This window comes from Calypte anna, chromosome 17 (assembly GCF_003957555.1).
Source record: "Calypte anna isolate BGI_N300 chromosome 17, bCalAnn1_v1.p, whole genome shotgun sequence".
Lineage (NCBI taxonomy): Eukaryota > Metazoa > Chordata > Aves > Apodiformes > Trochilidae > Calypte > Calypte anna.
Window position 1 is genome coordinate 2,706,551 of NC_044262.1, and position 27,642 is coordinate 2,734,192.

The window sequence follows — 27,642 nt, forward strand, 5'->3', positions numbered from 1 at the left end:
TCATGAGGGGTTCCCACAGACCTGGAATCTGGGAAGATGGTGGTACAGTGCACTGGGACCACAGAAGGTGATGCCTCAGCCATCCCTGCTTCTGTGCCTGGACTGATCAGATTTTACTTCTCCATGTATCCCAGCACTGAAAACCAGATATCAACATGCCTGCTGCTCCTGAGCTACTAGAACAAGCTCTTTTTGGCTGTTTTCCTACAGGAATGTCCCTATATTTTGCCAAGGCACTACAAAACCTGCAATCTTTCTTCTACAGGAGACAAATTTCACAACCACTTAACCAGCCAGCTTCAACAAACCCTGAAGGAAGATGAACCTACACACCACCTAAGTGAAAACTTCCTACAGCATCAGCTGGGATCAATGCCTTGACAGTACCAATAATTAGGCTCAGTCCTACAAAACTTAATCCAAGGAGAGAAACCCTGAGGAATCTTTCCTTGGACTTGATAACTCACACCACCTGCAATGACACCACCCTGGTGCAATCAATACAGGGACATCATTGTAAGAATTAACTCTATCTGACGAGACATCTTTCTCTATTAGAGTTATGATCTCGTCCAATTATGGATCTTTGTTGGACTTGTAATTATGAGTTTGGTATTGTGACTTCCCACAAAGCTATTGCTTTCCTTCCACAAGAGAGAGAAGAGTCAATGAAAGGATAATGGAAATGGAAGGATAAAGGATAATGGAAAATTCCTTTCAAGGAGGCAGCAATGGCAACATTTAGCTAGACAGGAGGGGAAATACAATGGGGACTTTATGCAAGACAATTCCCTCAGTTAGCCACCACCAAACATGAACAAACCAGGTTCTGGCAGCATCACTCAAACATTAACACAGATCTAACAGCCAGCTCCATACAACTGTGTGAGGCAGCTCTTCCTCCTGAATTCCCTTCAAACCCAGCCATCAAAGCTGCCCAGGTGAGCAACAGCTTATTCAGAGAGAAAGAAAGGAATCTTTCCCATTTATCTATTCCTTTATATTTGCCCTACCAGGAAACTTAAACAAACAACTCAAAGCCAACATGTATGTCAATATGAATATCTTTGTACCCAGCATACAGCAGGAGCCTGTTTTGAGAGACTGACAGAACTTGACCTCACGGGGAATGGCATCAAGGCAGCAGGAAAGCAAAGATTTATCTGATTTTCATTAAAACAGTTTTACACACCTTGCTCTCACACAGTCTACCCCTTCCCTTGTTGTAGCAAAAAAAAAAAAAAAAAAAAAAAATTCCAAACTTCAGCAACTCTTCCAAATGACTTTCACACCCAGCCCAGTATTTCAGAATCACTTGTTAAAAAACTACTTCAGCACTTGAGAAATTTTTCCCCTGCACCAGCAACTTTTCGGGACCATTTCTTTTGTCTCTCTTTGCAATACCACCAATTTCTTCCTTCTCTTTCAAATTATTTTTCCCCTCGACGCAGCCATGTTTGTGCTGCAACAGGTGACTTTAATGCATGAATTCTTTCCCTTTTCATCAAAAGCTCATCAGAAACTCAGGGAGAATTTCTCCTGGTTCTAGAATACGTGAAGAGAAAAAAAATTGTACCCTGCCTTTTGCCAAGAACAAATGCAATACAGCCCTCTGCATGCCTGTGTTTATTCCCATGTGTAACCGGCACATTGGTCATAGGTGTTGAGGTAATTTCATATTCAAACAAACACATTTCAAGCATTTATCAGAGTGCTTAACCATTAGACCAAGTGGGGCTGAGGTAGGTGAAGGCATCTCCCTGGCATGCTGTGCTCTGCCAAGGTACCAGCTTAATACAGCAACCAAATGGAGAGAACAGACTCAGAGTGCAATTTTCAAATTGCTTCCCAACCTGGTTATTTCCTGCCAGTGATTTTTCACGTGCAGGAGAAAGGCTCACACTTTGACAGAGAGCTTGGTGCAAGGGTTCCAAACGAAGATGTTATGGTGTGATGGGATCAGAGAAAACATGAGGACACTGATTTCAAACTGCAGATGATGTTTCAGATTCTCAGCTCCTCTAACTCACAAAAACAGCCTAAAGGAACAGGGACTCTGGGCTACAAATCCCTGCCCCAGTCCTCATTTTGAATTTGTTCCTTTTAATTGCCTTTGTGCCGAGAGGAAGCCTGGGAAATTTCCATCTGATGGGTGTTTTGCATGGGAAATAGTAGGTAGAAAACAGGAATCTGGAGCAAGAACTACCAAGGTGACCATTCCCCACAGATGCACTGGCATCAGGACAACAATGGACACAGTCACCACATGCTGGTGCAGCTTTAAGGATGTGACAGGGCACATGTTATCTAACTGATACCAGGAATCATCAAAGACACTCAGAACCTCATCACCATCCCAGAGAAACACTATTTATGGCTCCTCCATGGTGCTGCATCACACAAACAGCTAATCCTAAGATGTCCTTACCCCACAGCCTGGTATTGGGGTCCTTAGCCAGACTCATGCAGCATCAAAGAGCATCACCCAGAGTCAGGGTGCTCAAGTCCTTTTGTTCCTCCTCCACCCACATGCCCCCCCAGTGCCCATGTCATTTGTACCTTTGCTTCGCCTCCGGCTCCGATACTGCTCTGTGTAGAAGGTCAGCTGGGTTTCATCATCTGCTTCTGAGCCAGAGTTTCCTTTGGCACGTCCAAAACCAATCCCACCTGCAAGCAATAGAGGGGAGAAAAATCAGCCCTGGCAGCTGCTGTTGGGATGCAACACAGTGGGGTGAGCTGGGAGCTCCTGGATAAAGCTTTGGATTTGGCTGATGTCCCCCACTCCCTCCACAGGTGCTCAACATAAGCAGCTGGGGATTTTCACCACTCCTGATTTACTGGTTTCTTATTGCCCTCATCAACAAGCAAGACCCCAAGAGAAACGTAAGAAGATGCTTTCTGCCCCCAGGAATGTAGTTTAGAAATGCATTGCAATGTAGTTACAAGGAAAGAGTGCAGGTAGGAGCTGCTGTCCCAAGGACACCTGCACAGTCAAGTGCAGTGAAGTTTGGGTGTTGGCCTCAAAGCAAACACAGCAGAGACAAGAAGCATGGGAGGAAACCTGGTCTTGAGAGACACTCAGGACCCTGCTCCATGATGAGGATTTGGCTTCCCTCCCCTCTGAACCCACTTTGGACCATCTGCTCCACCAGCTTGCCATGATGGCTAGCAGCCTGTAGCCCTATGGTGGCCAGCACTGACCACCATGGCAGGGGTGGCTCGTGGCTTATGTGGGATCTTCTCCCTGGAGTGGGATGCTTGAGAAACCTGGCTTGCCTCAGCCTTCAGACCCACCAAGGCCTGATGGATGCTTAAGCAGCAGCACAGACTCAAACTGGCAGAAGTCCCTCAATCCTTGCCGAGTTTAAAGCAAAGAGGCCTCTGGGGGTTGACAGTGGCCCTTTAAACTGCCATTAAAATATTTTACTGTTTTTAAAAAATCCTTTATTCTGGGCAGAAGCACAATTTCCCCACTTCTTGGCAGGAGAACAGAAAATGAGTGGTGCCTTCTGCCCTCTGAAATCCTTAATCACCACAGTGAGAGGTGGCTGGCAGGAGCTGCTTGGACTTCAGGAACTTGGCATGTGGACCCATCAGCACCCCAATCTAGTTGTGCAGTGCCCTTGGGGGGGTGGATCTCTAGAGACAGGGGGCAAGAAGAGGCTCTGCTAGCTCCTTTCTTCATGAAAGCAGCAGGAACCTGCAGTGGCTGCAACACAGCAGCATTCAGTGCTGCAATGTCACAACAGACCCGCAAGCCAGGGACTGGGGTTCGGAGGGCAACTGCAGAGTGGTGGGACCAATCAAGCTTATTCACATCAGTGAGGAAAATCTTAATTAACTCAGGCTTCTAATGAAGGCCCTTGGGCAACTGGCCAGCAGTGCAGCTCTGCCACACATCCCCTCTCCCCCCAAGCAGGGGCTGCCATGGATTCTTCTGATGCTGTTGGTGCCTGATGCTGGGAGACAGACACCAGCTACAGGAGGTTTAGTTTAGCCCCAGGAGCTCGGCTGAACCAGCACCTCTGCCTGGAAGAGGGATCTGAATGCTGCCTGTGCAGACAGGACATGGTGCATCCCTCTGTCACCTTCCCATGAGCCAGACCTGCTCACTTTTGAGCAGACAGATGGCTGGGTTGGACAGAGGCAGCAACATCAACTCTGCTCTGCCATCCCATGCCAAGGTGTGCAGGCAGCATTTGCTCCACCAGCCACCATCCCAGCCCCCTCGGGCCTTTCAGCATTTGTTTGCTGGCTGTGTCTCCATGATGGATGGTGCTGACATGTTAAATTACTCAGGCTGGATGTCTTCAGAGAACTGGTGACAGCGATATTGCATTTTCTGATTACCCAGCAGTGTGCAGGATGTATAAATACAGCAGCTGGGAGACCCGGCGCAGGTCCTCAGCCCACAGAGGAAACATCTCCCCTGACCCAACACCTGGTGGCACAGGTCAGCCTGAAAACACAAGCTTAGGGCAGAGAAACGGTTGCAAAGGATGTGCTTTCACCCTTTCATGCTATCAAGGATGCTGGAAAGAACCTTAGGGGTGGTTTTGGGGGTCCTGGAGTCCAGCTGAGGCAGCTTACAGGATGCAAGAGTGCAAATCCTTGACTGATTCTGCTGTGAGCCTGATTTCATGATTAACTGGACCAAAAATCTTGCTGAAGCATCCCTGTGAGATGCTCACTCTTGGGGCAATACTTCCTGCATTGGCTGGCCTCAGAGGCAGGCTGGTCTCTGAGGCATGGGGCCAAGGATGCTCTCAACTGGGCTAAGGATGCTCATGATGAGGTCAAGGACACTCACAGCAGAGAGCACCCACGTGCAGCTCCTGATGAGGATGAATGAACAGGGAGAAAACCCCTGTTTGGCCAGAGGTCTCTTTCTCTTTAAAAAGAGGAAGAAAAAGGCCAATGAGCAGAAAATCTAATCACCACAACTGGTTGCAAGCTTAGAAGAAAAGAGGACAGGAAAACTTCAGCTTCACAGCACTGAGTACCTATAACACCCCAGTAACTTTCTGCAGTGCCTCTCCTGAGGAGTTACACCCCCTTTACACCCAGTTTACTCCTGCTAGTAAGATGTGACACAGAAAAAAATATGAAGCTCCCTCTCCTCACCCAGCCCCACTCTGCCTCCTGCCCCACTGTCTGGGCCCAGGAGTGAGGAGGGGGAGCTCAAGGAAGATGCTCTTGCCTCTAATCCTGTTTGCAGATTTACAAGCTCGTTAATCCCTTCAAATAGATCTCAGCTCAGCCACGCGCCGGGGCAGGGCACTCATTTTGAGCCCGATATTAATTTAGTGGGGAGCAAGGCGGGGTGCCAAGGCAAACATCTCTCGTCGTGGCATAATTAAAGATGGTAGAGTTAATGCTAAACAGGGGCTAAGGAAATAAAATTCCGGAATTAGAGGCTCTGTCATCCCCAGAGACTTTTCGCTAGCCAAAAGCTTGTGTGTTTTTTAAAGGCGCTTTTCTGTCATTAAAAGAAAAGCCAACCTGACATTTTAAATCCCTTCCTCAAAGCCAGGGGGTTACAGAGCTTTTCAGGGAAGCAAAACGGATGCAAAACAAATCAAAACTGAGTTAAAATAAAGAAATAAGTAATGGGAGCTCTTTCAAGAACTCCTGTGTGAAACCAAGTTGACCTTTGAAACTTAATTCCTCCAGGCTGGATATTGTAATAGAAGTGAGAGCTTGTATTTGTCCCAAATGGTGTCACCCCGAGTGACACTTGCATCCATGCAACCTCCTGCCAAGGAAAAATTATTTTCTGCATCTTTCCCCTCCAAAAAAAGGGCCAAACTCTGCACACACCACAGCATTCAAGACCCACAACCACCTCCTTGCTGGCTGCATTCAGTTCACTCCATCTCCACACTTGTGTGCCCTGTGCAATGCAGCCATAGCAAGCCCCTCTCTTCCCAGGCTGCCCAGTAAAAAAAAACAGGTGGAAAGCCCCCTCCTCATCATCCCTGATATTGTGGCAGGGTCTGTGCACCCAGAGCTGGCAGGGTGACACAGAGCCACACAGTTAGCTAAGTGGAAATTTTCAGTTTAATTATTTTGCCCCCCAGAAGCTCATCAGTCAACTGAAAAAAACAAGTGTGGCCAGGTAAAGGTAAATTGGATGCGATTGTCAGAAGGGAAAAAAAAAATATGTAAGCATTTTCTTTTGAAATGTGCCCAGTCGATGCAAAACAAACCAAAAATAAATAAATAAAATCCTGTTAAAACTGGAAGGGCTCTGCTCTGGTTCCCCATTGCAGCAGGGGTACACACAGGCTTCAACCGAGGAAAGTTCTTCCTCCTTATTGATTTTTCCTTTTCTTTCTGCCTCTGCCCAAAACACTCACCCCCAAGGGTGGTGGTGCAACAACCAGGTGAGTGCCTGGCTTCCATCCTGGTAGAATCACAATGATCCCAAACCTCAGCCTTTGTGTAGTTGTGAAAGGTTTTGTTTTCACCAAGGACCAACTGATGAATCTGGATGTGATGCTTTGGAACTGGATGAAGTGAAAAACTCTTGTCTAAACCCCCAATAAAACCTTGTAAGGAAAATGTGATGCTCTTTGAGCACCGTGGGACAGCTGGATCAGGCAAGGGGGGAGCTGAGGTATCCCGAGAAAAGCAGAGATCATGGGATGGGGGTGATTTTGGGTGTATTATGGCACAGCCAAAAACCTCTAAAGCACAAGGAGCCACAGCCCTGACCAACTGCCCGGCTCAGGCTTGAGCACCTCTGAATCTCTTGTTTCTCCTCAGAGGCAGGGTGCTTTAAAGGGCTGCCCCAGGAGAGGGCACCAGACCCCCTCTCTGCGCACACCAACCTCCCCCCCTCCCCAGGGCCATCTCCAGCCCCGCACCCCAACACCTCACCCCAGCCCCCAGGGTGGGCACACACGGTGGCCCATCACCCAAACCCTCAGCTCTGGTCTCTCCCGTTTTCCAGAGGATCTCTCCTGGCTGAAGCCCTGCTCCGTTCCAGCTGTGTTGGGATACTCCGGGTACCAGCCCGGCTGCATTTTGGGACTCAGGGAAACCAAAGCCTCTGGAACACAGCATCCTTCCCTTCCTCAGTGCCAGCTCCCAGCAGAGATATTCTCCTTCCAGCCCACCCCTCCTGAATACCTCGGCTCTTGCCATCCTTTGCTCTTCCTTCTATTATTCATAAACTCTAAATGTTCTTCACTCAATAAAAGTGTTTGGGGAGAAAGTTTGTATGAAGAAGGTATTACATAAAATAAAGCTATATGGGATCATAAATTGAGAGAGTGATGTGGCTGGGTTTGTTTTTGGTTTTTTTTTTAAGTCCATCTTCTCAGCAAAATACGACCTTTCCCAGAGCCGTTAGAAACACTTAGAGCCGAATCAGATTTAATGACAAGCAATAGGCAGCAGTTTAAATGCACTTAGTGCAGGGAAGCGAAGCAAGGCAGAGCTTATCCCAGATTTGTTTCTCTCGGGCTGGGGCACAGGGTTGTTTGTTTTATCCTCTCCTTTCTGCAGCAGCAGCACAGGAGCCCTTTTCTGAGCTTTACCATGAAGGAAGAAATGCTTTTGGTGTGAGTGGTTCCTGCAGGGAGAGCGCTCCAGCTGTAGGGCTCTGATGAGGTTAAGCGTTAATTAAATCGAACTGCGAGAAAATAATTACATACACACATCCATCAGGTCGACTTGTCACTACCCAGTAACAAAGTTGGACACAAACTCCATCAGTGGAACTGTCACATGGTTGTTAGAGGGAAATAAATGCATCCCAAATGGACAATTTCATTTAGGGGGAGTGGGGAGGGAAAAAAAAAGCCCCACGGACTGTGAAGGATTAATGAGGCGAAGGGTTTGTATTTGCAATTGGATGTAAAATGCAAACATCATGAGTTGTGATATCATCGTTTAACCTTAATGTTCAATAGCTCTCCAACTTCTCTCCTGCCAGAGGGACAATTAACCATGGGCTGTAAAAACAAAACCTCCAGCCCAGGAGTGGACCAGGGAAAGGCCTGGATGCAGTCTCAGCAGCATCACCCCTGCCACGGCTTTTGTAAGTGAAAATAAATTTGAATTAGAAGGAAAAGAGGACAGGATGAGGCCTGGGGAGTCAGGTCTCCACGAAATGCTGGAGCTAGCTTGCTTTTCAGGACTGCTCACCAATTTCTGATGATTGAGACCCTAAAATCATTTTTCTATGGAATGCCAGTGAGGGCTTCTATAGGTGGAGACATTCAAAGTCCTCAAAGTCCCACTCCCCTCCTGAATCCCCGAGATATGTTATGCCTTGGACAATAAGACATGCACAGATCCCCAGAATCTGTGAGACCAAATGCAACCATCTGTCAGGGAGCTGCAGAGACCCAAGGAAACAACAGAAGGTTGTGCACCAACACCATGAAAACCCATCCTCTTCTTGGTGTGGACATGAACAGTCAGTGTCACCCCCCCTGCTAACCTGGGCTCTTCCAATCACCCTCTCCACTTTTACCAGGCTTGAGCCCCACAGCAAAGGAGTGCAGTGAGACATCCCCACCCATCCACCAGTCCCTTTGGTCAGGACCAGATCAGGACCAGAGTAGCTCAAGGTGCTGATGCCTGGCTCCTCCCTCACCTGCATCCTTCCCCATAACTGGGGTGTGCAAGCACCTGCATGGTGCTGAGCAGGCAGCCTGAATACCTGACACACACCCAGTGCCCTGGGAGACAGCCAGGAGCAAATTACAGCCACAACAGGAAAGAGTTGTGGCCAGGAAGCTGAGCTTACCCTGGCTCCCAGAGAGTCCCTTCCCTGCTGGGAACAGGGGTCCCAGGGAATACAATTTGTTTTTTTTCCCCCAACAGGTCTGGCTGAGCCTGCTGCTGGGACCTGCTGGACCCAGCCCAGCTTTCCCTGTGTGGGGCTAAGGACTGCTGGTGCTGGGGGCCACGGCAAGCAGGGATGGAGGAAAACTTCACAAAGCACAAGATGTTCACCAGGTTAAGCACAGCAGCCTGAGGGGAATTTGAGCTCCCCAGCTCAAGCAGACATTGGGTACAAGCCAGGCTCCAACCCTCATGTTGTGAAAACACAGGTCTGGACAGAAAAGGAGAGCAACCAAGGGCATGGTTGGTCTCCTGCCCAGGCATCCCTTGACTATTCCAGTGGCCATTGCTGGGCAGAGGGATCCAAGGGCAGTGGTGATGGAGTGAGGTTTGAGAAGAGCTCCCTCTGCCCTGAAGCATGTTCCAGCACGGGACATAGAGGGATTTGCAGGGAGAGGGTAGCTCCAGCCCATGGGAGATGAAGGATGCTGTCCCCAAGGATGGGGGACAATCCGGGCTGGCTCAGGGCCACACAGTACTCCCATGCAGCCAGAGGCTCTGCCTGCAGCCAGGCATCATGTCTCCTCCTAAGCTTGTTTGAGAGGATTAATTGATTTGCTCCATTAGTGACCAAAAAGCCTCTTGCCTTAAGGCAGCTTAAAAGTGAAATAAAAACAAAACCAAACAAAAGAGTCTGGAGTAAGGGAATCAGGGAAACTTCACCAGACAATTATTATGGGCCCCAAAGCATCCCCCCACATGCTAAAATCCAGATGTACGTGTTTGAATAAATACTAGAAAACAAACCAAATAATTTAAACCAGTTAAAAGAGTCAGAACATTTTCTTCACACTAAGTGAATAATTTATGGGCAGAGCTGTAATAAAAAAAATAAAAATCCTCTCCAGGCCTGTGTTGCAGGAAGGCATATCCAGAATAAAAGATCACGTTTAAGACTCATAAATAAATGGGAAACAAAACCAACAGTAGGCAGAAAGAAGCTGCCACAGAAACCCTGTGGTGCATGGGAGAGACCATGGCCAAGGGGAACCCCCACCCACCATCTTTAGAGGGACCTCAGTGATGTCTCCTCCTCCTTCCGAGCTGGAAATGTGGACTTAACCCCCCCATAGCCTCAGCACCCCCAACTTAACCCCCACTTGTTACCATTTTAAGCAGCAATAGCAACAGGAGGAGGCAGTTTCCTTCCCTAAGAGGCAACACAAGGACTAAATGCTTTTCCTGGGGCTGTTCCAGCCAACCTCCTCCTGTTGCTCTAGCATGGCTGGCAATGGCTGTTAGAGCCACAGCTAATACTCAGCAGCCACCAGCATGCTTTTGCATCACAGAGCCTTTCGAGCCACAAATGCTGCTCCCACTCTGTGTGGCCCCCAAAAACACAGTCCAAAAAAAACCTGGGAAAGTGCAACAAAGAGAGATACCAGTAATTTATATTACAGCCAAAATTAATTTCACCCCTTCCTCTGAAATAAAAGCTTACAAAAAAACTGTGTTTCACTCCCCCCAAACCTCAGTTAATAGGAGGAGCTGGCAGAGCCCCTGTACTCAGAGCAGAACTGGATAAATCCCTGGGGGGACATGGGGTGACACCACCCCAAGGCACCTCCACAGACCACCTGGAGGATGCTACAGGGGGGGATGTGCTGTCACAGAGGAGCTCTGGGATCCCCACCCCTAGCAGTGAGGGTGAGGATCTCCTGTCTTCCTCCCCAGCTAAATAAACTCTTCCAGCCATACCCTGGGCACCAGAGGAGGTGACCATGGATCCTACCTCGGGGCCGGCTCCGGCGTTTCCGTCTCCCCACGGCCGTGCTGCGCAGGGCAGGTTGGAGCTGCCCGATCTCGATGGGGGTGTTGGTACGGAAGCTTTCCTTGAACTTCTGCATCAGGGACTCCACTGTCTCCTGTGTCACCTCGGGAGCTGCAATGCCAGTAAAAGGGACTGAGGTTAAAAGAGGAGTAGCTCAGCCGAGTCCCAGCCACCCGTCCAACCCTCTCCTTGCTCTGGGCCTGAGCCAGAGTTGAGTCCTTGGGTAAAAGCCGTGCCAAGGTGTGACAGATCTCGAGGGCACCCTGTAGAGTCACCCACAGGAACCCATCCAGTGCTTTCCAAGCCATACCAAACCCATAGAAACTGGAAAACTGAGAGTTTACAAAAATTGCATTTATCATGCTACTTTTCAGCATTTTGGATTATTCCTTCTCTGTTCCCCGTGTGCATGTGGGACACTTGCAAGCATCGTGCCCTTATCCAAGTTGCAGCCTGAAGAGTTCAAAACACACAGAAACTCCCCAGGCACTGGCTTTGAGTTGGGTTTAAGTCTGCCCCGGCAGCTTGGAGTCTAACCCCAGGCTTGGCAGCCTTTTGGGAGGTCAGGTGCTCCCTGAAAGGCAAGTTTGGGATTAGAGAGTGATGGACCAGGCTGGGGTGGGAGCTAAGTGGATGATGTACTGGTGGTCCAGGTGTGCTCTGAGCTGCAGCAGAAATCCCTGGGGTCTTCCAGGACTGCATCCCAATGCTGAGCAGCAGCATCTGAACTCACAAGACAGCTTGCTGCAACACCCCAGCACATCACTGCTTGCTGGCATTTAAACAACTCCTCTTCTTGCTCTCACATCCCCCCTACCCAGTAATGCCAAAAAATCCCCCAGAATTGTACTACAAAACTCACCACCCACCACTAGGAGGTTGTGGGAAATCGTGACACCACTTGCAAAGAGTAAAGATGAAATTCAGGTCAAAAGAGTTGTCCTCCTGCAGGCCACAGAGGTCTTCCAGGTTTAACAAATGGTTTGGCCTCTGTCAGCCCATTGAATCAACTCATTAGCAGAACATAACCTCTGTCCTGTCTCTGTTTCCAGAGCCACAAAGTCTCTCTGATCAGCTCCTGAAGCTCCCCCAGCCCACACCCTGCCTGTGCAGGGATCACCAGCCCAGAAGGCACCCTGTGTCCCACTTGAATAAGGGAAAAGTGAGTGCCTTGGAGCTCCCCAACCTACCCAAAGTTACAAGCTGATGCATCACCCCACCCCATATCCCAGACCCAGAGAATCCCAGATCTCCATGGAGCTCCTTGGGGTGCCTAACTGCCCTGGACAACCAGAATGTGGAGCATCCAACAGATTGCTCCATCAGTCACCTGTGCAAAGGGATAGGAAAAGCCCCAACAACACCATGCCACAGGCAATGTCACCCCAGCCCACAGAGCAGCTCTTCCTTCCTTCTCCCCAAATGCCAAAGGTGATGCCCTTGGCTTCCCCAGGAGTAAGATGCTTTAGATCACCCCAGGGTGCCCTCACAGGCTGCATAAAATGTACCATAATCCACTGGGGAGCACACCAGGAGGGCTCAGGAGAGGGTCCATCCATCCAGTGCTGTCTCTCTGAGTGATGGAGAGATGAGGACCAAACCTGCTGCCTGCATAATAACCCAGGGTGGGAACCATTTTGGAAGAGCTGCAGAAGAGAGAGTGGCCTCAGGGACCTGCTATGTTATGTCTTCCAATTATTCAAGACCAGGCTCCCCCAGGCACCACAGATCAAAGGCAGCTCCCCAAAGCCCCTGACATTTACAGCAGACGAGGCTGGATCCTGCACTGTTAGATGCCCCAGAACTGAGGATAGAAAGGGAATTAAAAATAAAACACATCAAGAGCAGGGAAAGGTCTCCAAAGAGCATCCAGTCCCATCCCTGGCAGCACACATTCCACCTCCCTCACAGGGCTCCACCAAGGTACAGGGAAGGATGCTGGGGCAGCACCAGTATGGCTCAGCACCCCAGTGCTGTGTGTGTGGGGAGGAGCCCATCCCTGCAGCTCCTTTCCCTGGGAGCAAGCATGGCAGGGCCTCCCTGACAACAGATGGCAAGAAGTTATCTGAACCTCAGGGCTGTGTGATCCATAACGTGTGCAAGCAGAGCAAAGAGCTTGGGAAGCACACGGCTGAGGTTTATTTACTGAAAAGAGGCCAGAAGGAGAGCACAGGAGGGTTAGGGGACAGGGGGAGAGGCCAATGCCTTCAGCTGGCCATGAAATGTGGGGAGGTCTCAGGTCTCGTGGTCCTTGTTCAGCAATCAGTGCCGCAGGGATGGGACCCCATCTGCTCCCTGTGCAACCCAGAGGCATCTGCTGGGCAGAGGAGTGAATGCCAAAAGCAAGGGGGGAAGCATCACCCTGGGGGGAAAGAGGCCCTGCAGATCCAGGTTATTTGCAGTGTTGTTACAAATACTCATTGCAGGAATGAGGGCAAAAAGCTGGTGCATGGAACCGCTCTGCACAGCTTGTGTGCAAAAGGAAAGAGAAAAAAAAGAACCAAAAAAACCCCTTGTCAGCATGAGCACAGCAAGTGGAGTTTTACATGGCCAGCATGGAGAAAACCTGTGCTGACAAATGAAAGGTAAGCTGAGATTCAACTGAATGAGCATCGGGGGTCAAGGATGAAGGAAGGACCCTTCACACACTGTCAACAGTGACAAAACGGAGGAAGAAGAACCCAATGTGCTGTAAGGTAATGAGGAACAGCACTTGCTGAGGCTGCTGGCACCCTGCTGACCAGGGCAGAGTCCATCACATCCACACAGTCCACCTCAGACTGCCTCCTGGGCTTTGCCACACGAGGATTTTCATAGCCAGCCACTTGAGAATTGACAGCCAGGGGTAGGGCCCCACTGCTCAGCCTGCCAGGCATCACCCAGCTGCATGGCAAACACAGGTACACACACTGCATGGATACTTGGCATCCCTGTTCCTATGGAGGTTTAAACAGTTCTGAAAAGAACCATAACACACCTCACTGCAGAGTTGTGACACCCCAGCTCTGCCCCACAGGACTTGCCTGGACTGCAGGTCCAAAACACAGGCTTGACCCACAGCTCCAGGCATTGCTGCACTGCCCACAAGCTGCTGCTCTCCCTCCCCAGCACCCTGCAGGATGCTGCCTGCCCTCCCCAGCACACTGAAGCCCCAGTGCCCAGGCACCAGCTCCTCCCCACGATACCAAATACATCCTTTATTTCAGTGAAGCTTGCCAAACAGCCTTCCTTCCCATTCCTAGCTTCCAGGAGATAAAGTCACCAGGCTATTGAGCTCACAGCTTCGTCACTATATTAAAAGTTTCTCCAGCGCAGTGACAAGATCCACCCTGAAGTTTGGCACTATGCTATGAACTCAATTTCACCCCATCCTGCAGCAAGGGCTTTCAGAAGCATAACAACCCCAGGAACAGGCTGAAGCAGAGGAAGCAGGAGGCTCTGCAGCCTCCACAAAAATCAGTTCCCATCTCTGGCAGTGATTTTAGGACTCAGCTGAAGGTCAATGTACCTTTGTAAAGCACATTACATGTTCCCATCCTATACCTCCCTCCTGTCCACCCCCATATGCTATTTTGGAAGCAATTTGCTCTCCTTATGGCTCCCCTCTTCTTTTTTCATGTCTCCCACAAAACAATTCCTACCAACAGCCTTTCTTCCTTCCTTCCTGCTGCCACAAATTGCAGTGGGAAAATATGATGTTTGGCTTAAAAATTACAACAACGACACAAGAAAAGTTAAAATTGAACAATATGAGCCATGTTTGGGTAAAAATACATAGCAACAGTGATGGGGAAGTGGCAGCACTCATTCCAGCCCTCCCAGCACAGCCCTGAGAGCTGTGCTTTGCCCAGGCACAGAGGCTGGATATAGGGAACTGTTTTGATGACATACCAAAACCAGTCTCTCACCTGCTTCAGCAGTCAGGAGGGATTCTTCAAAACACAGTCCCAGGTTTGGATCAACTACTCACACCCCATATCTGAGAGATGCACCAGCTGCATGCCTCCCACCTTCATGGGTTGCACTTGGAAGGTCCTTCCACTTCTCCAGGGCATCCCCACAGATCCAGCACAAGGGATAAGGAACAGCAAAAGCCCTTTGACTGTGCAAGCTGTGTTTTGCCAGCAGAAGCTGGGAAACTGGGATGGAGGTGGTGGTGATGGGAATACCCTATAGCCCTTGGAAACAAGACCTCCATCTTCCCCAGATATTTTAGGGTCTTCAGACATGGCCTTGGAGGACCCCAATGGAGCAGCTCTGCTTCCACCTAAGTCAGTGGTCCTGCAGCCAACACAAACTTTATATCAAACTTTATATGAGCCCCACTCAGTGCTGCACTGGCCCCTGGCAGGGCAGGAGAAGGGCAGCTGCTCCTCTCCAAAGCAGGTTCAACATCCCAGTGTGTCACTGGGCAGCTGGGAGGGCTGGACAGCCCCATAGCTTGGTGTCTGCAGCTGATTAAAATGGAGTGGTGTGGCTTAAGGTCTGCAAAGGTGCCAGCTTGCCCAAGACTCCCATTCTTTGGTGTTCAACTTAAAGTTACAGTCCCTGAAGCCAAGACTGTCCTTGTTGTCCTCACACAACATCAGCACTCATAGCTGCAGGGAGAAGACTGGAAAAACAACAGCAACTTCTGTTAGAGCTTCCCACACTAGGTATTGAGTATAAAGTATTTTTTAAAAAGTAGTTTAAGCCCCCAGTTTTCACATCCCTCTCAGATTTCTGAGTGTCAGAAGGCAAGTTATTGATTCCACAACATCACCAGTGGTTAAAACAGTTCCAGAGTTTTAGAGAGAGGAGTAACTCGCTGAGTAGCTCAAGAGCTGCTCAACTGAGCATGTCGCTGTGCTGGAATTGAAGTGTTTCACAAGAACACATCAAACTCAATCAAGGATTAAATGGAAAAGTTTGGGTGGAATTAGAAGTCAAGCTTGGTTGGATTTGTACCTCCTGACCTGGACAGACACTCATGATGCCATCTATAGCCACGTGTGGAATACAGCCCCTCATCTGAGCCACCAGCTCTTCTCCATGCCCACCTCCTGTCTTCTCAGTCCTGATTCTAGTACTGTGCAAATCACCTGCTTGCTCTAGGCACGGGGTAGGATGCTCTCCAAGGAATCATTTGCACTGGCCCAGGAGGTGTAATGCATTTTTACGTCCACAATGCTCCATGCAAACACCAGCCATGTGTAATGAGCTTTAATAACGTTATGATTGGATCCTCCAAATCAAGCCCCTGAATTTCAACAAGTACGTTTAGATGCTTCTGGATTGGTATCTTGGAAATTTCTATTCTACAGAGTATTTCAAGAAATCAGCTTTCTGATTCTACTCGAGATGAGTATAAATCTCATAATACTGTAAGTTTTCCACATGGTGGAAACCCAGTTTGCTCACCAGCTCTAAATAATGGCTGTTTGTTGCTTTTCGAAGCATGAAATAAGCAACGGCGTTTGTTCTGAATCTGGGATGTGGACTGATTTTCAGCAGTGCCACCCTGAAGGTACTGAGCTCCAGAAAGCAGAGAGCTTTCCTACCATAAAATGAGGCAATTACACCAGTGCCTCCGTGATGAGGGTGGGAGAGATTCGTACAAAAGCTTCACATGTATTGGGAGGAAAACACAGATCTGGATAGCAAGGTCCTGCAGCAGAGCACAGAGGATGTGACAAAGACTCGAGGAACACTGAGAACCTGAGCTCTCCATTTCTTTCTCCAGCCACCAAACATCTCTACCATGCTTGAGCAGGAGTCTCTGTCCCCACCAGTCCCCTGCTCTCCATTAGTCCCCATCACATGGCACATTCAGGCACACCACATCTGAGAACCAGGACACCTCTGGCTGCATTACACAACCACTCAGAAGATACACGTCTTTATATCTATTAAAATAAATTTTATACATATACATAAACCTCAAAACAAGGCACAAATAATAACCACACTTCCCCATACATCAGAGGACCAAGCACCTATTACAAACCATACATCTCCAAGCCATCCTCAGGTGACCCCAGCAGGAGAAGTGATTTATGTGGCACCACGTGCTGCTGGAGCTGGTCCCCAGCCCAGCCTGCCAGCACCATGCAAGGGAGGATCAATCTCTCCCCAAGCAGCTCTTTTACCCAGAGGGGGTTTCAAGATGCAGCAACAGAGGGATATGGGAACTTGGGAGCATTTTGAATACAGATTTGTATTCCATCTCAACTTTTTCTTTCCTGGCCCTTTTTGTTGAGTTTTAAAATAGAAAATGTATACTCTTTTTTTTTTTAACATAGCTATTAATACATTAATAGGTTGTTGCATACATTAATAAATCTCTTGCTATAAAAATAGATTTTTATACGTCATAGTCTGATTTTAATTGCAAATTGCAGGGGGAGGGTAGCAGAAGAAGAGAAAGTTTTATTCAAGATGTCTCCTTTTGAACAAATGTACTTTCCTCCTTCATATATTTATGAGATGACTGCTTCCCTATCCTGTTCTGCACCACCCTCAGCTCCAGGCTCAGAGCCAGCAAAGTCCTTATCTGGTACAAGGGAGGGGGGACAGAAAAAAAAAAAATAAAGCCCCAATCCTGACAAGATCAGAAGTTTTCAGTAGTTTTACAAATCTGAAAAAAAAAAAAAAGTTGCCATAGGATTTTGATAAAGCTTGGAGCATGTGACAGGGAAGGAGGGGTGATGGGAGATGCTGGTGTGCAGCGTGGATGGGGGGCAGAGACCTGCAATGGGGACAGGGACCCAGGGAGCCCCAGGGAACCCTGCACCCTCTTTGACCACACACCCTAACTTTGCTTTTCCTCTTTATTGCAAAGCTTTGCTGTTCCCCTCCTACATGTACAGAGAGCAGGAGAGAACACCTTCAGCTCCTATCCTTGCTACAAACCAGGTGAGCAGCTCCTCAAGCCCCCAGGACCCAAGGGAATTCCCAGCCCTGCAGGAAGGGGCAGCTCAGCCCCCAGCACTGCTCTGACCCCGCTTCATCCTCTCTCCAGTCACGGAGCTCAATCACTTCCCAGCTAATTGCCTCCACTCATGTGTGCAAACCAACCGTTTACTGCAAAATGCCACAGAATGTTAATTTCATTCAGAATTAGGCAATTGCAAAGCCCTTTCAGGTTTTTTTTTTTTATTATGGGAAATGAATAAGCATTGTATTAATGGCATCGTTTCTAACTCTCGCCACAACTGAGGCCCCATCGACAGAGGCTGTGAGTTGTCACCCCATACTTTCCCTTCCACTCCTCCACCCTCCTTTTCCTCACCACACTCCTGACCTCCCACGTTGGTAATTAAGATCATGCCATATAATTCTAAACACACTGCAAAAGATCAAATGCTTAAGAGTCTCAGTCCAATGGTTCTCGCCTCGCACTTTTGCATCTTTCAGGAGCAGATGGGGCTCTGCATTCCTTGGGCTGCTACCAGCTGTGTTTGACTTCCCAGGAGCTCCTTCTCACTAGGAAACCCTCAGCTCTCCCATGGGGCAAAGACTTTTCAAGCACAACCCTCCCCTGATGTGTACAGGGCACTTATCTTTTGATTCCATTTCCTCTTTTGCAAGGAAAAGCTTTAGGCCATGGGATGCTGCCCCATCCTTCCCTGCATGAAGAACATCCAGGCCACCAGAGTCTGCTTCCCACTTTCTCCACCTTTGTAAAACCTTTAACTTACCTTTTTTATGAGACTCCATAACTTTTTTTTTTGCTTACACAGTGAGCAGAGAGGAACAGGGAAGATGGGCAGAGCCTCAGCTGCAGCTAATGCTCCTCAAGTTATAAAATAATTGAAAAGTTAAATAAGAACACTCTGGAGGAAACTTCCTCATTCGGTGCTAATGGACATGAAGCAGCCCAGGCTAATGTTGCATGGCAGAAGGAGAGCTGCCAGCTCAGGAGCACAGCTCTGACATCCACCAAACATCTTCAACAGCTTCACAAAACCAGGGGAAAATCTGCCCTGGGGAGCCAGCTGGGGCAGAGACCACTTAGGGCAAGAAAAAGCCCTGTACCCACACACCTGGCTGATGAACCTCCACTGGAGACAGCAGCACTGGCATCTCTAAAGAAGGAGGTGGGTGAGATTGAGCAGGTCCCAGCACCTCTAGGGAGGAGCACAGGCATGGACCAGTGACCTCTCTCCAGTCTCAACCACCACCCAAAGTCCCTGCTCAGCACTACAGTACAGGATGGATTTGCTGGTTGAAAGTCAAATTTCCTTTGCCCAAGAGGCAAGGTGATTCCCTTTCCTCATAGCAGCAACCCCACAGCATGTGCTGGGGAAAACAAGGCAGCCAAGTGCACCTGGAGGAGAAGCCACCAAAAATCTACATTGCAATGGGGCCAAGAAGCTTCAACCATGCACTCATGGCATTAACACCACCCAAGGATCCCTTGGAAGGACAGGGATCAACCACCTCCCATGCCAGGAAGCACATGGCGAAAGGAAATAAGCAGGAGCCTGAGGTTTGTTGCTTCAGGAGAAGACCTGGAGCTGAGGGACCATCCAGAGAGCCCTGGCTACCAAAACCAAATCACTTCCAAGCCAGGTGGGTGAGGCAGAAAGGCTCTGCCAGAGCCTGCAGGACCTGATGGGTGTCCCAGCAAGTGCTGTAACTCAGCAGGGTGGTCAGAAAGGATTGATCTAAAGCACCCTGTTAATAAGTTTCCTCTCACACTGGTCCTTTGGGTAGGTCACTGCCTAATGATAAATGGGGCTGGAAGGTGCCTGCTGAGCTAATATCAGTGCAGGTGCCTGGCCTTAATCCATCTTCCTGAGAAGCCAGCTGACAAAACTGTCTCAGCACTGAGGGCAGGTAAAACATGACTGGTAGGAAGAGTTGGTGCTTCAGCTGCCCTCCCTGCTCCCCTCCCACAAAACCCATAAGCCCAGCATGGACTGATAAGGGGAACATCCTGATGGAGGATCATCCTGATCAACTGGTGGAGTCCCAGTGATGCTAAAAGCCAAAGTGAAGAAGAGCTGAGCATTGTGGACAGAGAGGAACCCCTCACTCTCATCCAGGTGACAGGATCTAGAGCAGCCTCAGCTCTGAGCCATGCAACCCAGGGACTACCAGAGTGCTTGCCAGAATTTTTTCCAGAAAAAATGGGGAACATGGCATTGCTGTCCCTCATTCCAGACCTCACACCCATCTTCTGAAGTCAACCTGTCTTCAGAAACTAGTGGCAGGATTTTTTCTCTAAGCCAGCACCATAGCAGGACAGCCCTGATGCTCTCTCATGTCCTCTATGTTGCACACAAGGCAGCTGCACAATGTGACCCAGCCCAGAAACTCAGGAGAGGGGAGGACACCAGAGATCCCCCAGGGTCTCCCAAGGGGAATAAGCACCTACCATATTACTTTTTTAGATTCCACATGAGGAAAAAAAATAAGATGTCATCTTGAATCTAATCCTGGTCAATAACCCAGCTACATCCTAAATTATGTAGTGCTTTATCAAACATTCATAGTGATGAACAACGAGTGCCTGCCATTATATATAGCTCCTGATGGCTTGTTTTCCTTGGACAGCCAAAACTTCACAGCTTATCTTCTGTGAGCTTGTGATTTTGCCTGGATGAAAAGCACTTTGGACCCCTGGGGAATCAGGGCTACAGCACACAACACTTCCACATCTCCACCATGCATCAACGTGACAAAACCCAAGAAAACCCTATGTTAAAACTGCTGCTGCTGACTGGAGGAGCCACAAGTCATCCATCTGTGGCTCAGAGAAAGGATGACCAAGGGAATTTCTCTTCATTTTGGATGTTGTGCAGTGTTGGAGCAAGATCAGCCCAAGCCTCATAAAGCTGTGATAAACCAGTGGGACTTCACAAAACCACCATCCCAACGGGATGCTCAGCAAAATGCTAGCATATTAATGCACCCCTTTTCTCTTCCATTACCTACAGCACCAGCAGAAGCTGCTTTTCCATCTGCTTCTTCCCTCTTCTCTCTCACAAAATTACAAGTGGGATGTAGCAAAGTCAAAGGGAGGGCAAAAAAATTTAAAAAAAACACATCAGGAAATCCAAGCTACCACACTTTTCTCAACACTTACTGACTCATGTGAGAGATGTACAATCAGTCATCAAACATATGCCAGCATAGCAGCTTCATGGCCAGAGGGATGGAAGGACCAGAGGGAGCCACCAGCCCCTGGGAGCTTCCCCATCCCTTCTGACCCATAGCTGGAGGCAGGAGGCACATCTGAGGTGGGGCTCTCCTGGACAGGCTTCCATGCATCTGGGGAGCTGTCTTAGAGCTCTTCTTTTGGGAGGGCCTGAGGAAGGGGGACTGGTTCCTACAGAACCACCAGGCCAAGAGACCATTGTTCTCTCCCTCCGTGTTAATGGGGACAACCTAAATTTTGGATGAAGGCAACCAATTCAGTGTAATAGGATCATCAAAGCAAACCTGAAACTCCAGCCTGGCAGCTCTCCATTCAGAGCTTGAAAGGCAATTAATATATTAATTATGGCTGTGTTTCTCTCTCTGGAAAGCAAAGCTTTTCCCTGGCAGGTATAGACATTTTCAAATCAACATTGCAGTCAGAGGTGGCATCAATAGGATTACAATGGCAAACCCGTCACATCCTATGCAACTGGGGCTCCTATTTTATTCATTAATGCTCTGAAATCAGCTGGAATTAAACACATTGGACTTAAAGACATGTTTAATTTCTCTAACAACCAGAAACACTAGCCAAGCATGTGTTTAAATGCTTTCCTGAATTGGGAGCTGATTCCTACCCTGTTGGGCCTCATTTTTTTATTATTCGTTTAAAGCTGAAATTAGCAGCTGGGTTTGTCAGCCAGGAGCAGTGGACTGCAAAACCCACTTTCTATGGGCAGGCTACGTGGATATACATTTTCAAAGGTCTCTGCAAATTACACAAGGAGCTTGCAGGGATTAAAGCTGGGAAAAGCTGATCACGTACAAAGAGGGTCATGATCCCATCAGGTCACAGAAAAGAAGACAGAGCCTCAAGATGCATCAGATGCCAGCCTGACATCCTGTCCCATTTTAGCTTCCAGCCTTCAGCAAACCTTAAGCCATCATTTTATTTATTAAAGGCTTAGAAAGCCTCTGGTCAGTGCTTGGATTCAGGGTGGCACTTCATCTGCCCACCCGAGTGAGCAGCAGCTGCAGACAGCAGCTCCCAGCCCTGGCACTGGGAATGGCAGAGCCAGCCACAAGCCCAGCCAGATGCTGATGTCCCCTCAAGCATGCTGGGCCCACAGCTCAGGGGAAGCAAGAGCACAGTGGTCCCATTGCTCATGAGCATTCTCTTCTCCATCATAGAGGAGAGCTCCATCACCCTGCCCGTTGTAAGTTCTCTGACTTACACCCTGGCTTTAAATCTCGCCTCCAAAATGCTGCAGACCTTGTGTATCTGTTACAGATAATACCTCCAGAGCCCACTTTAACTCCCTGCCCTCCTCTTCCATATCTCTACCCTCAAAGATCTTTTTTCCCAAGCCCTGACACCACAACCTCAGACTGGAGCTGTCTTACCTCTCTCTTAGTGGAATCTTCACTAAGAGATGATGATGATGATGGCTGAGATGCAGCCACCAGAGAAGCTGCTCCAACATTCATGCCTTAGGAAACCCCTTTTATTTCTCACCAGGATCCTTCTCCTGCATGCCATTTGCTCAAACCAAAGCCATTTGTCTTTCCTACCAACCCCCTTTCTCCTGGAGCACATCACCCAGAGCACTTTGGCTGTGAGGCTGTCAGGACCACAGAGCCTCAGCAGTTCTTAACATCTCCTTTTACTCCCCTGTCTGCTGTTTGGCTTGGCTCTCCCCCCAACTTGCAGATCAAGACTGGAACTGCTAAATGACATAACCAGGGCTACCAAAGCAGCCAGTGGCAGAGTGGAGTTGGATCTGCATCTCCAGGTTTGCTCTAGGTGCCAGACCTTCTTCAGGCATGCTCCACAGCCTTTCACTTTCACTACAGACAAAAGCATCCATGGATTAAGTAAGAGAAACTTCAGAGGCTTACCCAAGTTAACACAGCAGGTGAGAAGAAAGTCCAGGAGATATGAATTCAAGCTGACTGCACAATCACATCTTTGATATGCCTACAGTATTAATCATCAGTACCATCAGTAATAAGTCCTGTCTTCTGTCTAGACTTGGAGGCCATACCCAGACCGCAGAGTCTGTGAAGCCAGCACAAAGGTATGCTTGAAAGCTCCTTTTTTTTTTGAACATGAAAGAAATAGAGAAAATAAAGATGGGACCTTTGTTGCAGGACTGGAATTGCAGATACTTGATTTAAAAGTCTGACACGTAATTTCTGCTCAGCTTTCACCACGCAGAACTTCTGCTTCTTGCTGATCCTCAGGAGATTTGCTTTAGCAAAATCTTATTGGGGAACACGTGGGTGACCTCACCTCCAGGCTTGCTGGACTTTTACCTGCCTTTGTTTACTAACTCCATCTCTGTACTTCCATCACATTCCACCTGGGGATGTAGCAGTGCTGCCTGGGATGCTCTGAGGTCAAACCCCTCAAACAGAAACCTGACAGACCAAAGCAAAGGGCTCTGGCCACTGTAGGTGGAAACCATGTTAGAAAAGAAACAAGCTAGGTATATTAGAAGGTAAGAGCAAGTTCAGTAACCCCAAATGACTGGAGTTTGAGGCTATCTGCTTGGGAAAAGGTAAAGAGCAGTATTCCTCAGGAGCATGGACTGGGAAACTGCCCAGAGAACCAAAGCATGGGGCCCAAAGGCAGGGGGGATACTGACACAGTTCCCTAAATCCTGATAATCACAGAACATTGTGTACACCTGGAGACTGGGTTTGGACACGGGGATCTTTCCAGTGAAGGCCAGAACCCCAGAAACTGCACCCCACACCAGCAGACCCCACCCTGGCACAAAACCCCTGGAGACCTTCTAATTGCCAGCAATAACCTGAGACCACGAGGAGATGGCCTGGCCTCCTTTCCACAAAAGCACAAAGGGATCCTTTTGACTAATTAGGACTGCCTGGCTCTTGCCTCCTTCTTCCCTCTATTATATATAATAATAAAAATAAAAACTAAAAAAAAATACTACTTCTCTTCAACTTCCTTGGATTTTAATTCTAAATTCATCTGGGTTCTGTGCAATGTCACCAGGTCAGTTTGTGCTCCTGCTGCAATTATAATTTTGTCAGCTTTCCATTTGCTAAGGAGTTTGGGGATTTTTTTCTTTCTTTCTTTTTTTCCCTCCCCTCCCAAGTCAAAAATGATTTTGCATAACAGTAATAATGTTAATGGCCCTGCACAGTGCATCCAGATTACAGCTGCAGCTAGGGAGAAACAAACATCTCATCTTTGCCCTGCTGTTTATCTACCCACAGCAGAGTCTGGTATCAGGTCAGAACCTGTAATTTCATTAACTTTATCACTCAGACAAGCTTGTTGCTAGATGTCATTATTCAGCACATTGCTCCTGGGTTTTGTTTGTGCTGGGGTTCACTTCAGATGACCCAGCACTGTGCAGGAGCAGCTCTCCCCCCTTCATCACTGCAGAGCAGTGCCTGGGACTTGGGAGGAAAGTTTGGCTCTCTGATCCATGCTCTGCTTGCCCGTGTTTTGCACAGCAGAGATTTGTGCTACTCGACCTCCTGGGCAGGGATTTTTTTCCCCATTTCTGCAGGGCTGTACACAGCAGAGTCCATCCAGTGCAATTACCTGCCTGATACATCCAAAAGCTCCACAGAGGGAAATAAAACCCCACATTCTTCCTCATGGAAAGGTCAGTTGAGCCCAACAGCTGCACAGCACAGGGTACAGGAATCCCACATGAGGGAAGGGCCCCACGGGTGGCACAATGTGGCACCTGCAAATCAATCACTGCTGGGCACTGGAGGGGGGAAGAAGCAGTGCAGACAGGTGGAGGGAAAAGCCCAAATGTTCTGTCTTAATCGGGTTTGCTATCCCTGGTAATTAATGCTGGGAAATGACACTTGAAAGAGCTACTAGTGACAGCCCCAGCAATGATACTATTAGGAGCTTGCTGACAAGTCCCAGCTGATGTCTTATCACAGTGCTACACTGAGGGAGCAGCAAGGAGAGCTCTTCCCTTGGGCACTAATGGACTCCCTGGGATGGGGACACAGTTTCTCACCCAGCCCTGGTGATCTCCTGGCAGCTGGGGCCATGCTGAACCTGTCCTTGAGCTAGGGCCATGCTCCAGCTGGGTTTCCCTGCACACATCTATCTTCAATCCACCTGTAAAACTGCCTGAGCAGAACCCATTTCCAGTCCCTGGGGATCTCCAGGTACTTGGTATCTGCTGGCAACACCTGCAGAGTTTCTCCACCCCACCTGCCACATCCTTATGAGAATCCTGCCTGCATCTGTTGTTCGTGGACTGGTCCAAGGGTCTGTGTGAGCAGAACATCCAACACCTCCCTAATCACTAGATTTCCAATACATGTGCAAACCAGGTCAGCACACACACGTATGTATACATATTTCTGGTGTAAAAATCCCAGGTCTGAACTACAGGTAACCACATCCTTGATGGTCCAGGCTCAGACCAGTTCAGCAGAGAGGAGCAACTAACACATATGGTAATCTGACTCCTTCAAGTAAAGCCTCATCCAAGAGAGAACAGGGCCCATCTGGGAGGAAATATGCAGTGAACCTGCAGTTTGGTAGGATCAGAACAGGCAAGGCACAAACCTGCCTTGATCCTAGGTGCAAAGCCTGACAGCATCACAAGCTGAACTGGTGGGGGCTTTTATGAACATATCTCACAGTCTAGGGTAGCCATGGCCCTGCAGGCAGCTTGCAGTCCTGGGCTTAAAGGGATTTTTCAGTCAGTATAAGAATTTCTTTATTGCCAGTTCCTGAAGACCTCAGGGAGTTTAATATTCTGTCCTAGATCTTGTTTACTATTATGTTTTGAAGAGGACTGAAACACAGTTACTGCTGTCTTCCCCACTCACACAACTCTGAATTATTTATAGAAAAGCAAAACAAAGAAGAGAATATGAAAGAATAAGAAAGGTAGCTCAGTTACAATATATGGTGGCTTTCACTTTTTCATTCTCACTGAGAAGAGGGTTGGAGAAACATCTCTTAACCCCTCAGGTTGTTAACAGTCAGCTGTACACAAAGGGGGATGCCAACAGGGGGGCTCTGATCAGCACTCCAGGATGGCAGATGGACCCCTGGGCACCTCCCTATTTATCTGAGCAAAGATAATCATCAGTGTCATAATAACCTTGCTTAAAAAAGAGTAAAAAGCATTAAAAAGGGGGAAAAAACCACAACCTCAGCCAGCACTTATGAACATCACAGCTACAGGGACCTGCTTTCCAGCCACAATGCATCAGCTGGGCTCTCCCCAGCTGGGATGCTCCGAGATGCAGTCTCCATAGAGCTAAATCCCATCCCTGTCCCCAAACATTGCCACTGGGGGTGCTCCAGCAGGGATCACTGAGCTTTTATGGGAACTGCACACACTCACAAGAAAAAGAGAGAATCCAGCATCACCCCAAGAGCTCCTTCCTTCCGTGGAGGGAGTCAGTGCATCCTTTCCTTGTTCCTGCTGGAGTCACTCAGCAATTAGCACTAATGTACTTCACTTTTGTTTATTGAAATGCATTTCACTGAGCATTGCATGTGAACGTATTAAATGGCTTCTAATAACATTTCAATAAGCAGAGGTGGGTGTTGCAGCTTCTGAGAGACAGACTTTAAAAATACAGGCAATCAAAAGTGCATTAGCTGAAACACTCGGGGGAAAGTGCTGCTCTTCTCCAAGCAGGAGAAACATCTCCCTGAGTCACACAGTTGTACCTGTGCAGCCCCTGCTCCAACCATCCCCAAGCCCAGGCAGGAGAGAAGCACCCAGGGTCTGCCTGGCCCTCTGAGCAACACTTCTCCAAGTGCAAAGAGCAGAACCACATGGCCCACAAGCACCAGTTTTATCTGCAGTAAGGAGAATGAAATAAAAAGTAGCCAGTGTAGATAGCTTCATATAGGCTTTCACCTTGGCCTCCTCCTGCAGCTCCCAGCAGTGCATTGAGGGCCACCACCAGCATAATGACTTTGTTTGCAATGACTGCAGGATCATTTGTCTGGTTGCTCAGAAAATAATACACAGGTTTCCTTATGCCACCAGTGAAAAATACAGCTTTGTGGAGAAGCTCTCAGAGGAGCATCAAGCCCATCAACATGTTTGTTGCAGGAACTGATGCTCTACTCAAGAGCAAGGTTGTGAACATCTCCCCCTTACCACCTGGAGAGGAACAGAGCCTGACTGATGTCCATGTGCCAGCACTGACTCCCAGGAACAAGCTGGGATGAACCCCAGTATTTCCATCTTGTTGAGCCACAAGTTCTCATCCTGGAGCACCTGGACTCCTCTGCACTGCCCTGTGCACGGTGCTACACAAGCCTACGGCAAAACTGGGGAAGAAACAGGAACCTGGTTGTTTCCTGTTTCCAGGAAGAGGATGTGGTGAAGAAATTCTTCACTTTGAGGGTGGTGAGGCCCTGGCCCAGGCTGCCCAAAGCAGCTGTAGCTGCCCCAACCCCTAGCGGTGTTGAAGGTCAGGTTGGATGGGGCTTGGAGCAACCTGGTCTAGTGGGAGGTGTCCCTGCCCATGCAAGGGGGTTACAACTGGGTGATACTGAATGTCCCTTTCAACCCAAACTGGTCTGTGAGCCTATGAATCCACATCTACATGGAGCTCACAGGCTCCTACATCATCTGAACCACCAGCAAATCAGTCACAGAGTGCTAGGAAACCAGGGGACCTGGTCCTTGGAGCTGGCAATGACAGCTGAGGGCTTCCAGTTACCGAGCCTCAGTTTCCCCAGCACCATTCATAGGTGATTCCTCTTCTCAAGAACAGCAACTTCAAGACAAGGTCCATAAAACAACTTGTAGTTGACAACAGAGGACCAAAGCCTGGAGAGCTAAACACCAGCCACAGGGACTGTGCATAGATGAACCATCCTCTCTTGGTGACACCACACAGGA

At 48.6% G+C, this 27,642-nt stretch overlaps 1 protein-coding gene across 1 annotated transcript in view; it reads right to left on the reverse strand.

The window, feature by feature from the left end:
• Positions 1 to 27,642, reverse strand: part of ASTN2 (astrotactin 2) — a 269,480-nt gene that overhangs the window by 210,821 nt on the left and 31,017 nt on the right. The window contains 2 exon segments of the mRNA XM_030461317.1: positions 2,560 to 2,667; positions 10,592 to 10,741. Coding sequence (XP_030317177.1) covers positions 2,560 to 2,667; positions 10,592 to 10,741 — 258 coding nt within the window.